General features: G+C 34.2%; 1 protein-coding gene across 4 annotated transcripts in view; it reads right to left on the reverse strand.

The window, feature by feature from the left end:
• The window catches only part of UBE3D (ubiquitin protein ligase E3D), a 152,195-nt gene that overhangs the window by 123,261 nt on the left and 16,648 nt on the right, over positions 1-12,286 (reverse strand). For all 4 annotated transcript variants that reach the window (XM_081293634.1, XM_081293636.1, XM_081293633.1 and 1 more), the window contains exons 4-5: positions 8,934-9,102; positions 3,081-3,150 (exon numbers count right to left, since the gene is read on the reverse strand). In XM_081293634.1, coding sequence (XP_081149760.1) covers positions 3,081-3,150; positions 8,934-9,102 — 239 coding nt within the window. The remainder of the gene's footprint in view (positions 1-3,080; positions 3,151-8,933; positions 9,103-12,286) is intronic.

Below are 12,286 nucleotides of genomic sequence, written 5' to 3' on the forward strand. Positions count from 1 at the left end.
AACTTACTGTGAAATATGTTCCCCCTGCCCCACAGTTTGTAGCTGCTAATGTCACTGCTAAGTTTTATTTTGTTTAGTCTGGCTCTCTAGAGTATCCACTGCCACTAAGGTGTCTCAGAAAAAAAGTGCTTTCTGTTGCTCAGGTTGATTGTGGATTAAGGAATGCAATCAAAGGCACAGCAAATTCACAGGTCTAAGTTTTCAATTCTTATTGAAAATACACAAAATAAATACTTCCTGGCACCTATTGTATGCAGAGTTCAGTAGTCAGCCAGACTTGTATGAAGAAGTTATTGTATTGGCCCTTCTATCACCCTTGATTTCAAAATATCCCCCCCTTAAATTTCTACTTTCTCTGTCACCTACCCTGAATTGAACTCAACACCTGTAAACAATACATTTGTAGGATTTCTCTGCCCAAGTTCCGGAGGCAAGAGACAGCAAGGCCTACTCTGTGGGCAAAAGATCACAAACTTGCCATTCTTTCCCAATGCAGTAGTATTTTTTCATGACTAAACACTTCTTTTTTTTTTTTCTAACAACCTTTGTGCATTATATTTCAAAGTCAATCTCATACTATTTATCAAATATTGATTAAGAGGTAGGGCCTTGAGGAGGTGATGAAGACCTAGGGCAGAGCCCTGGGCATAGGATTAGTGACCTTTCAGAGTGGCACAGGGAGCCCTTCACCCCTTCTGTCTCTCTCTTTTTTTTTTTTATTGGTTGTTCAAAACATTACAAAGCTCATGACATACCATCTTTCATACATTTGATTCAAGTGGGTTATGAACTCCCATTTTTTACCCCAAATACAAGTTGCAGAATCACATCGGTTACACATCCACATTTTTGCATAATACCATGTTAATGACTGTTGTATCTTGCTACCTTTCCTATCCCCTACTATCCCCCCTCCCCTTCCCTCTAATTTTCCCTCTCTACCCCATCTGCTGTTGTTTAATTCTCTCCCTTGTTTTTTTTCCCCTTTCCCCTCACAAACTAAATTGTTGTTTCACTTCGTTCATTTTCCAGTGCCATAATATTGATATTGAATAATTTGTTTAACTTGTTCAGTTTGTGCTTGCTTTTTGTGGTACAGATTTGTCCATCCTCTTACCACCACCATTTTGGGAAGTGGAATTCTATTGATTTTGAGTTGATGTGGATGTAGTTCTATTAAACCACCTCATATACACACACTCATATATTCTGATATACTTATGAATAACATCATAATGTATGGTTAAATGAATATCCAGTATTTACATTACTATGACCAAAAATGATATCCTGGCATGTTTTCCTTTCTTGTTCTACCTTGTGTTTTTATTGTAGTAAACAATTGCTTCTTTTTTTCATTTGTTTAGTTTTCCAAGCAACTTTAGGTAATTCTTCCCATATAATGAAATGGCTTGTCTCAATAATATCAACATTACTTTGTTACATGTGGAAAATTTTATTTATGATGGGAGATGGGAAAAGTCTTTATTACAATCCCCTCTCTCTCCTCACTTCAATCAGGCTGTTTTTCTGTGGTACAATTATACATCTCAAGGCCTTTCTTACCTTGTTCCTCTATATTGGATAGCCTATTTCCCCAAACTCATATCATCCCTTTCTAGGTTGAATCCCTCATTTTTTTCCCCCGTAGGAATGATAGATTTCCAAGGAAAATATACCTTTTAAGTCTGTTTTGAAACCTTATTATCTCCAAAATAGATAATAAAATAAAATAAATAAATAAAATAAAATAATAAAATAACAAAGATAATAAATAAATAATCTTCACATCTGACTGATGATTTGATTTTGTAGAGAATTCCAGGTGAACTTTTTCCCCCCTCAAATTAGGAAGACATTGCTTGATTGTCTTCTAGCTTTCAGCTCTACTTTTAAAAATTTCCATGCTTTCCTAATTCCTAATATATTATACACTAATTGCTTTTCCCCTTCTGGAAACTTCATCCTTATTGTTGTAACATTTCTCAGTGTTAGTATTTCCCTTTTCTCCCTCCACTACTAGGGCACTCCATGATCCTTGTCGTTGAGGAACTGCTAAGCATGCTCCTAAATAATTTGCTTCTATGTCCTATTTATATTATTATCATTTCCTCTCCATTTCTCTTCGTCTTTGTAGATATACATCTTTGTATTCCTAAACTGTCGTTTTAACTGGACCTCCTCGGGGAGGAAAGAAAAGAATTTAAAAATCAATTCATCTTATTGAAAAACCTTAAATTGGAAACCTTAAGTTTTCTAAGGAGTTTCTTGTGAGGCTTGTTTTCATTCTCCAAAAATGACTTTGAGGATAGCATCCTTTTCTGCTCACTTTGAACAAGTAATTACTTAAAAGACTCTGATGATTTAAACAAACAAAATATACCACCATCTGCTTTCCTTTAAGTACAATAGCCTCACTTACATTATATCTCCTAACTAATTAAATTAAAAGTGATTATTCCTCACCTGCAAAGTTAACACAGCAATGCTGTAACTCTCTAGACATTTTAAACCATATCTTTAAACAGCATTTTAATTATCAGGATTTTCATTATTATATTTAAAGTAGTATAACATAGAGTTTACATAAAATATAATTAACACCATTGGGAAAAAAGAATAAGGAACAAAGTATAAAACTCAGAATGTGGTTTCTTCAATTTCAATATGTCCTCTCCCACCTCCAGCCCCAAAATACAGCCTTGAGGCAGATGGCAGCCAAGAAAAGTAACTTCTCCAACTCTTCTAACTGTCAGGTTGTACTGAGGAGAGGGATCCAATTTCTTTAAGATAGATCCAAGTACAAACTTTGTACTATTGCTTTATACTATAAAGAAGATAAGAAACATTGAAAATGACCCAACTTCTCAATGCTTAAAAGTCAATACAATACGCACATAAAATATACAAACTTCTGTACATATTGGATGATATGTTAATTGTTTTCTATTTTAAAAAGCACCAATTCTATAAAATATATTATTATCCATGTATCTTTTCTATGTATTTTTTATAAAATCTCCTTCTGGCTTTTAAAAAAGAAGGTAATCATTTTGGCTTCTTGTTTATGAAATTCTTACCTGATGACATGATCTCTCCCAACATTACCTTGCAACGCTTACAAATTACTTTGGTATTTGCTTTTGGTTCCTGTAGAACAGAAAAATGTCATTTAAATGTCATTCAGCTTTCCTTAAAAGGAATATATAATTTTAACATAGTCCCCAGAGTATACATTGAACTTTACATTTTATTCTGCCCTCTACTAAATACTGGGAATGCATTTAGCTTGTGTGCATAATTCACATGCACAGAGATAATTTCCTTTTTCTGCCTTAAGATAGAATGCACACATTGGCTTTTTCAAACCTAGCCACTTCTTGATAATCCAAATGTTGCCAATAATCTGAACAAGAAGCACTTTACATTTCTAAAAACTATTTCCAAATAGCCATAATTTGAAATCCACAGATGGTGGGCAACAAAGGCAGAGAGAGTTAATGACTTGCCCCCACTCATGTGTATAGAATACAGAAGAATCAGAATTTGAACTCATATTGTTTTGACTCCTAATGAGTGTAATTTATGTGTAAGTAACCTATAACTCATAGCCTCCCATAATTCAGAAGTTAAAATTATCTAACTTGTTCATACAATTCTATTTTTTTTTCCATTTAAGATATGCACTATAACCAGAAGGATGAATAGTGTCATTGAGACAAATTCCTGGAGCATTCTTAGATTTCAAAACTTCTTAGACTTCAAAAATTCAAATTCATTATGTAGGATACATATTAATTAGTTTGCATTCACCAAATTTGTAAACAAAGAATGCTCCTTTTCAAATACATAGTAATAGCTCTGTTAAAGCCATACAACATCCCTCCCACCCAGATATACTGCAACATGGCACACATCTTGAAGAAATGGTCAAGGAAAAAGAACTCTGCAACTCTGGACATAAGGTCATCCCTTCTGGAAAACTGCAGAACAGTGTAGGGTGAAGTGAGAAGGGCAGTGACTCTCTGATATGGAATAATATATGTATTAATTAATGGAATAAGTTAGTGGATCAGTATAAATTTAAGTACAAGTAATTTTCCTTGGTATAAATGAATATTTCCTGACAAGTTGCATAAGATGCACATTTAAATTTAGTTCCATAGACAAGCTGCTAGTAACTGAGAGAGCTTATGCTTGAATCCAGATAATAAAGCTTATGCTTTTAAGCACTATGCTCAGTGTTTTCCAAACTACAGGTCATATGTCATTAGTGGGAATCAATTCATGGAATTAATTCCATGGGTTATAGCTTGTCTTTAAAAATGCTGAATAGAAAGCATGACTGCTTCAAACATCAGATAGGTATTACTTCAAGAAATTTTTACTTACAGTGTGTTTATATAGCGTACACATGCATGTGTGTGTGTATGTGTGTGTGTGTGTGCATAAATGTATACATGATCAGACACTGATGTAAAAATATATCTCTTACTTTAGTTAAAAGTCAAATAGTCGAAAGCAATTGTACAACTTATACTGGGGTCTATATGTCTGACTCACTCTTTTACCCAGCCTCAAAATCATGTTATAGTGAAAATCCGTAAATACCCCCCAGCTCTTTTCCATACCAATGATTCCTGAGATGAATCCTTTCATATGCTGAAGAAATCTATGATAATACAAAAAACATATCCTATTTTTCCCCGGTCTAGCCACAGGATTTGCACAGATTCTCCAGTCTTTCTCTAAAAGTCTCTGCTGAGGAAACAAGCAAATATGAACTCTTTAAATCAGCTCACACCTGGCTCAAATATTTATCAAGGTACACCAGGTGGGGCCCAGGGACAGTACCATCCCTGGCCAGGGCACTGATAACCTTGCATCCAGCACATTGCACATAGCAGAAGCAGAGTCTGGCCAAGATGAGTGATAGGATAGTGTCATTGAGACAAATTCTGTCTGTTCTGAGGAACAGACAGAAACAAAGGAAGGTACCAGTTTGCTCAGTTCCAGGAAGAGAGCCCTGATAGCCAGTATGCTCAATTGTAAAGGCAGACCTTCTGGCAGTTTCATGCTTTTTACAATAAGATCTATCTATACAGTTCCAAAGAGGTGCTGAAAATAATTTTTAAAGGATGTTATTTTATACAAGTGGAATTTGACCATATTCATTAAATCTTATCAAAAAATGTAAACGTTTTACTAAAACCTAATATCAGGTATTGGTACAGCAAAATTTGTGAAGAAAGAATTTTTCTATTCAAAGCAGAAAACTGTCAGGTGCTTTATTATGCAGTTCATCTATAATTGTTTTCACATAATATTTCCCATTGTCTTTCAAGTAAGCAGGCAAAGTGTTTTATTCTTTGTGTGTTTGTTTTTAAAATAAGATTCTACCCTTATCAGACATGGGTGATCAGAATCTTAAAATCTGATCAACAACTAACTGGGTGTGGTGGCGCATGCCTGAAATCCTTATAATCCCAGTGATTTGGAAGGCTAAAGCAGGACAATTGCAAGTCTGAGGCCAGCCTTCATAATTTAGCAAGATCCTATATCTCAAAATAAAATAAAAAGGGCTGGGGGTGTGGCTCAGTAGTAGAGAGCCTCTATATTTAATATGTAGTACCACACATAAGCAAAAAACAAAAATCTGATCAATAACAAGCAAATTAGCTCAAACAACCAAATTAATGGATCTTCATTCAAATAAACCTATAGTAAAAGATGTTTTTGCAGAGAACAGGGTATTAGGGATTTAACTCAGGGGCACTTGACCACTGAGCCACATCCCCAGGCCTATTTTGTATTTAATTTAGAGACAAGGTCTCACTGAGCTGCTCAGCGCTTTGGTGTTGCCAAGTATGGCTTTGAATTTGAGATCCTCCTTCCTCAGCCTCCGGAGCTTCTAGGATTATAGGCATATGCTACCGTGGCCAGCATAAAAGATACTCTTAAGGCAATTAAGAAATTTTGTCAGGGCCTGATATTCTATCATTTATTAATATCAGGTGTGATAATGACAGTATGATTTATGAAAAAAATCTGTATTTTTAGACATACATTTAGAAACAGGGATGAGACCACATAATACTGGATTTTGCTTTAAAAACACTTTAGCAAAACAAAAAAAAAACCCACTTTTAAGTCAAGACAATTGGCATATTGAAGGTGATAATATTATTCTTTTTATCCTTGTGAATGTTTACAAACTTCACCAACATATTTTTCTAAGAAAACAAAAGATTCACTTACGAATTTAATAAAACAAATTACCAAAACTAATAAATTATTATTCAGTACCCCAAGAATGAATAAAAATATAAAGTTGTTGGTTATACTTATAAGTAATAGTATAATCAAAGTTCAATGTTGCTTTTCTTTTTTGTTTTTTACTAAACAGAATGAAGTTATAAGTCTAGCTATACTTTTTTCTTTTTCTTTTTCTTTTTCTTTCTTTCTTTTTTTTTTTTTTGAGATGGCCTCTTACTATGTTGCCCAGTCTGGCCTTGAACTTTTGAACTCCTGGACTTAAGTGATCCTCTTGCTTCAGCCTCCCTTATGTCTGGGACTACAGATGTGAGTGAGCTACCATATACTGGCTATACTGGCTTATATTTTCAAAGTTTTAAATAATATGAATTTTATAAAAGGTGGAGATGCCATCTTTGTCCTCCTATTCCAATAGACAAAACTGATAGTATGTTGGTACATGGGAAAAATAGTACAAGAGATGACAACCAAACTGCAGGAATAGGAGAATCTTCAGCAGAAATTGTTTGAAAATAAGAAGCACATCCTGCCACACCAGTGGAGGCACATATAAGATTCTGTAAACTCCAAGAGGGTGCTGAAGGAACAAAATAATGTTGGGCTCTATGTGCTGTTTTTAAAATCAGATCTTTTTAATTAAGATTTTCTAGCATGTTAATTTTGTTTAAAGAGAATCTCTGCTTTGTAATGCATTTTTCTTGATCTACGGTTCAAGGAAATAATAAAGCAAGTTGTGTAATAAAACAGCCTAACAGTGTGGGAACTCTACAGAGCAAACCTCAAAGAAAGACATTGTTGGGGACTAATTAAATCAATATATCTGAGAGATGGCAGTGCTGCTCAGAGAGGTGGATTAGCCTCCTATCCTCATTTTTATTTTCCTTTGTGTTGTTTCAATTTCTAAGGACCCTTGATATTGTCTCGCCAAAAAAAATGTTTCCCAAGAGATACCATTAGGATGCTGTATCACCATGTGACATTTCAAACCCCTGCTAGATGGTTAGACTGGGTGATATGAGAAATAGGTTTTCAATAGCACAGAGCAGCCTTGTTCCCAGAGGAGCCTTGAGAGCACTGTTTAAGCAGTCTCTCTAAATTTATGTTACTATTTTGGTCACAGGCACACTCTTTCAACTGCTACAATATGCAATTAAAGAGAAACTTCCATCCAGACCAACTTGAAAACAATCTTGTCAACTGCAGCTTGTCATGATAGTAATTTCCCATACTGTCCTTGATAACAAAACCTGTAGTGTCTAAATATGAAGAATCTTCTTTCAATTTATAAGATAGCTGTTTACAATGAAGAGAAATACTTGTAAGTGGCATCACATAACTAACGAGAATGTAAATGTGAAGAACATTTCTCAGCACAGAATAAGGAGTATCTAAAAAGGGAAACATGCCTTCTCTTATTTAATCTTTCTCCATTCTTTTTCCATTCACCTCTTCTAAATATTTTTAAGATGTAGAGTTTATTCATAAAAATGAAAAACATGTAAAATAAGTAAGTATATTTAGAGTAAAACATAAATTTAATAGAATCATCTTAAATGTAATTATAACTTTTATATTAACTTCTTACCACTTATCTTTTAAAAATACAGAATGTTAAAGTGCTTCAATTTAAAGCAAACCATATTTACATAAAGGGATTTCTTTTTGTGATGAGACATGAGGCATTTAATTACTTATAACTGACAACAACTTAATCTGGATATTTGACAAATTTCCTTCAAAATAGTTCTATAAACTAATTTATAATGTGAGAGTTGTTGTCTGAGTGTTATATGTTTCCTGTAGCAGGTCAGTTCTGATTACAAAAATTAAACGAGGCAGTGAAATTTAAAATACAATATGTTTGTTCTTACTAGTAATCAGGTGTTGAAATGAGGATTCTCTACCAATGATTTTCTTTACTTTTTAAATCATATCTGTATTGACTGGCTATTGGGGAATGATTCCTCACAAGGGCCAAGTCAATGCTACTGATTTTCTTTTAAAATAAAGTAAACCACTCATTTTCTGCAATGAGAGGAAACTGTCTTCTTCCTAATGCAAATTATTTAGCAAGGGCCATTCTGACGTCATGCTGTTAAGCACCAACTTAAACACTACAGCATAATCCTGATTTCCATTCCCCAGTTCTTTCATTTTCCTCTTTTTCCTTGATGGAATCTGCTTTTATAACATCAGCAGAAGCCTAGACTATGGGCAAACTCAGTAAAATCCCTGAATCTAATTGTATGGTACATATCCTGGTACACTTCTAATTTAAATCAGACTATTGAGATTCAAATGCACACAGATTATGAAATGTTATCCAAAACAAGAAAGTAAGGCATTTGGTTTATAAAATGGTAATATTCCTAAATCTGCATGAAGAAGCTCTCTTCTCCAGCTCCTCCAGCCCATGTATGTGCTTTTGCATAAGACTCTTCTTAAATCAATAGAGCAGAGCTAGAGGACAGAAGCAGTTGAAAATAATGGATTTGAGCCTTTAGAACAGTTTCTTTAACACACTTTGAATTAAGAGAAGATTGGGGAAATGGGTATCTAAGCAAATATCTAAGTTAGCATGACTGAAAAGATATTTTACTAATTTAAAATGATTACAGAAAAAAGCACATCTCAACTGGGAATGGTTCAGGTCTTACCTGCCACAAATCATTTCTTATATTCACCAAGAAGAAAGAGTCTCCAATAAAACAGTCATTCTCTCTTGGATGAAGTGGCTTATTAGCAAAGGGGTCAGGATGACAACACCACTCTCCAACGAGAGCTCCCCAGTTCTCACTCGGCAGTGGGAGAATCCTGAGAAGCTTCCTGGTTGAAAGAGGAAAAACAATTTTTCACAGCACAAAATGGAACTAACATTTTCTTAATTAAATCAGCATGAAAGATGAAAGAAACTCATTAGCCACATGCTTGCAATGTCAATTTCCCCCCAATTATAAAAGTAATATATACTCACTCTAGGATGATTTTGAAAATGCAAAGAGGTATAAAGAAAACAAAATTCATCCTTTTCTCACTACCCAAAGATAAGTAACTACTTTTTAACATGATGTGTATTTCTTTACCACCCTTTCAAGAGATACATTTGTGTATATACACACATTGTCTGGGATCAGAGAATACATACAAACTGTATCTTGCTTTTGTTTTATTTAGTTATACTATGATTCATAATGATTATAATATTCTATTCTATAGGTTTGTCAAAACTTTATAGATCATTCTCTTGCTGTTGGATATGTAAGATTTGAGTTCTTTATTATCAATAACCCTGTGATGAATACTCCTGTTAGAAAAGTTATGTACATGTCTGATTATTCCTTGGGGAAAAAAAATCTTATCAGTGGAAGACTGTAAGCACAAATGATTTGCGTATTTTTAAGCTTAATACCCATTTGTTGACTTCCTTTTCAGAAAGTTTGTACCGATTTATAATCCTTTCACTTATCCTCTTCTTATTTGAATCATTTTTTTTCTGTCTTTGCACAAGTAAAAATATTTTCAATACTGCTTTATTGACAACTCTTAAATTACTGGTGAGACTGAACTAGTTTTTATATTGACTGGCCACTGTGTTTCTCCTGTGAATTGCAATCAGAGTACTTTCCAATTGAAGCAATAGTATGTTCTTATTGATTTTTAAAATATATTCTACTATTTTATTATCCCTTTGTCTATCATTTGTTATAAATATCTTTTCAGTATTACTGTCTTTTAATTTGGTTTATATGTCTTAAGTTTTAAATCACCTAACACCTTCTTCTGTGATTTCTTCTATTACTCTAATAAATTTTTTTCTGAAATAATTTTAGATTAATAAAAAATTACAAAGATGGTACAGATACTTCCCATATATACTGTACCCGTCTTTCTCTAAAATGTCAATATTTTATATAACCATGATAGATATGTCAGAACTACAGACTTTAATCTGGATTACACCAGTTTTTCCACCTAATCTGTGACAGTTTTTCAATCTTTATTTTTCAAGATCTTGATATATTTCAATAGTATTTGTCAGGCATTCTATAAAATATCTTTCCATGTGAATTTGCTGGATCTTGTCTTATGATTACAGTGGAATTATAGGTTTGTAGAAAGAATTCCACAAAGGTGAGGTATCCTTCTCATTATATTATATCACAGGGTATATTATATCAACATGACTTTCATTGATGATATTAATCTTAATCATCTGGTTCAGGGGTTATCTGCAGTTTCTTCCCCTAGTAAAACATTAGTAAATTAATGTATATTTAGAAGTTTCAAGTTAAAATATTTGAGCTGTGATTGTGTATTTGAGATTTAAATTAAATTTATATATATGTATGTGTGTATATATATATATGTGTATGTATAAATATATATATATATATTTTTTAATAATTCCCTTATGTTAACCTTCTCTTTTGTCTCCCAATCAACTGTAAGTATCACAAAAGGGCAATTCAGCTTAAAAGAGGGAAGACATTTCACTTATAACTTTAGAGGACAGAGGCAAAAACAAGAAAGGCTGATTTTAGTTTAAGGAAGAACTTTCCCTTTCAAAATAGGATATGCTGCACCATTGGCATCCTTCAAGCTGCTGGGCATATGGAGGATATTGAGAAGTGATTCTTTCAACATGCATTTCCTTGAGTCTACTGTGAATCAGTCATTCAAATCCCCTTTTTCTTAAGGTACTCACATTCCAATAGGAAATATAGACCTATAAGCAAATAACAAAGCCACATGCAAAACGTGCTTATAATAGAGTGATGGGACTCCAAACTCTTGGGGGTGGGGAGGGGTTGTATAGATTACTTTGAAAATTTGATGAAAGCACTAGCCCCTTTCCTCAAACATACATTTTCACATGTACACATAACCCACATTTGATGTAGAGCATTCAGGACACCCAAAACCAATCCTTGAATTCAGGGCAATTTGCACAAAGTGCTAGGAAAGTAGACTTATATGAGCTTTAGAAAAGAAATAACATCTGAGCTGGCCATTAAAGGATATATAGAAGTTCTACAGACAGTGGAAGAAATATACAGCATCATGGAAGAAAAGATATGAAGGCAGACACTGCATCTTTTTACATTACCACTATATTCTTACCGCCCAAAACATTTCCTTTTTGTTGATGGAATGAACTAGCATATTTTGATAATTATAATGTGTGAGACCTCTGGCTGGGTCTACTGCATACTGGGATGAAAGGGTTAACAAACTCTTCCCTTTGCTGCTTGAGAATCTGATCTTTGGTTTAACCACCTAGTTCTGTTACCCTGGAAACCAGGTAAGATCCTAGGCATCAAATATATTGCTAGGCAACACAGCTTACAGTAAAAATGATCCTTGATTGGTAAATTGCATCTGGACTGGTAAGAATTTGTGAAAGTGCTATGAAGATCTAATAAGAACGCCATGCTTTGAGCTTCCCTGAATGCATTCTCTTGTGGAACCCTAGAAACTAGCCAAAGAGTTCTTATAACAGACTTTGTCTGCCAGGGCAGCAAATACACTTGCCTGATGTGATCATGTGATTTGTACCTAAAACTGTGTCTTGTAGGCAGGCAAGAGTCCTCAGATTCTTGTATGTGAGCTGTCACTTGTATGAACTGCTGTATGGCCCTTGCTGAGAAGTTTTCTTGATACTGCCCTGTTGGCAAACTGGGAAAAAATGTGTCCTGTGGTAGTTTTGTTAGTCTGAATGTTTACACACAGCACTGTACATTTAATGCTCACGATTTTGTGACAGAAGAATTACCATTCCCTTACAGGGAAGAACAGTGAGGCTAAGATTGTTACATAATCTTCACAAGTTCACAGAATCAGAGGTGATGACTGATGCCAGGATCTTAACCCAGGTCTTCCTGGCTCCAAAATTAAACTTTTTCCCTTAGAATATATTCCCTGTGCTAGCAATGCAGAATAGCAATAGAGGAAACTGGGGAGGTGGGATGGTGGTGGACTATTTGAGGAGCCATATACCATGCCAATGGGT

Source organism: Spermophilus citellus (genome assembly GCF_964194105.1).
Source record: "Spermophilus citellus genome assembly, chromosome: 5".
In the NCBI taxonomy this organism is placed as follows: domain Eukaryota; kingdom Metazoa; phylum Chordata; class Mammalia; order Rodentia; family Sciuridae; genus Spermophilus; species Spermophilus citellus.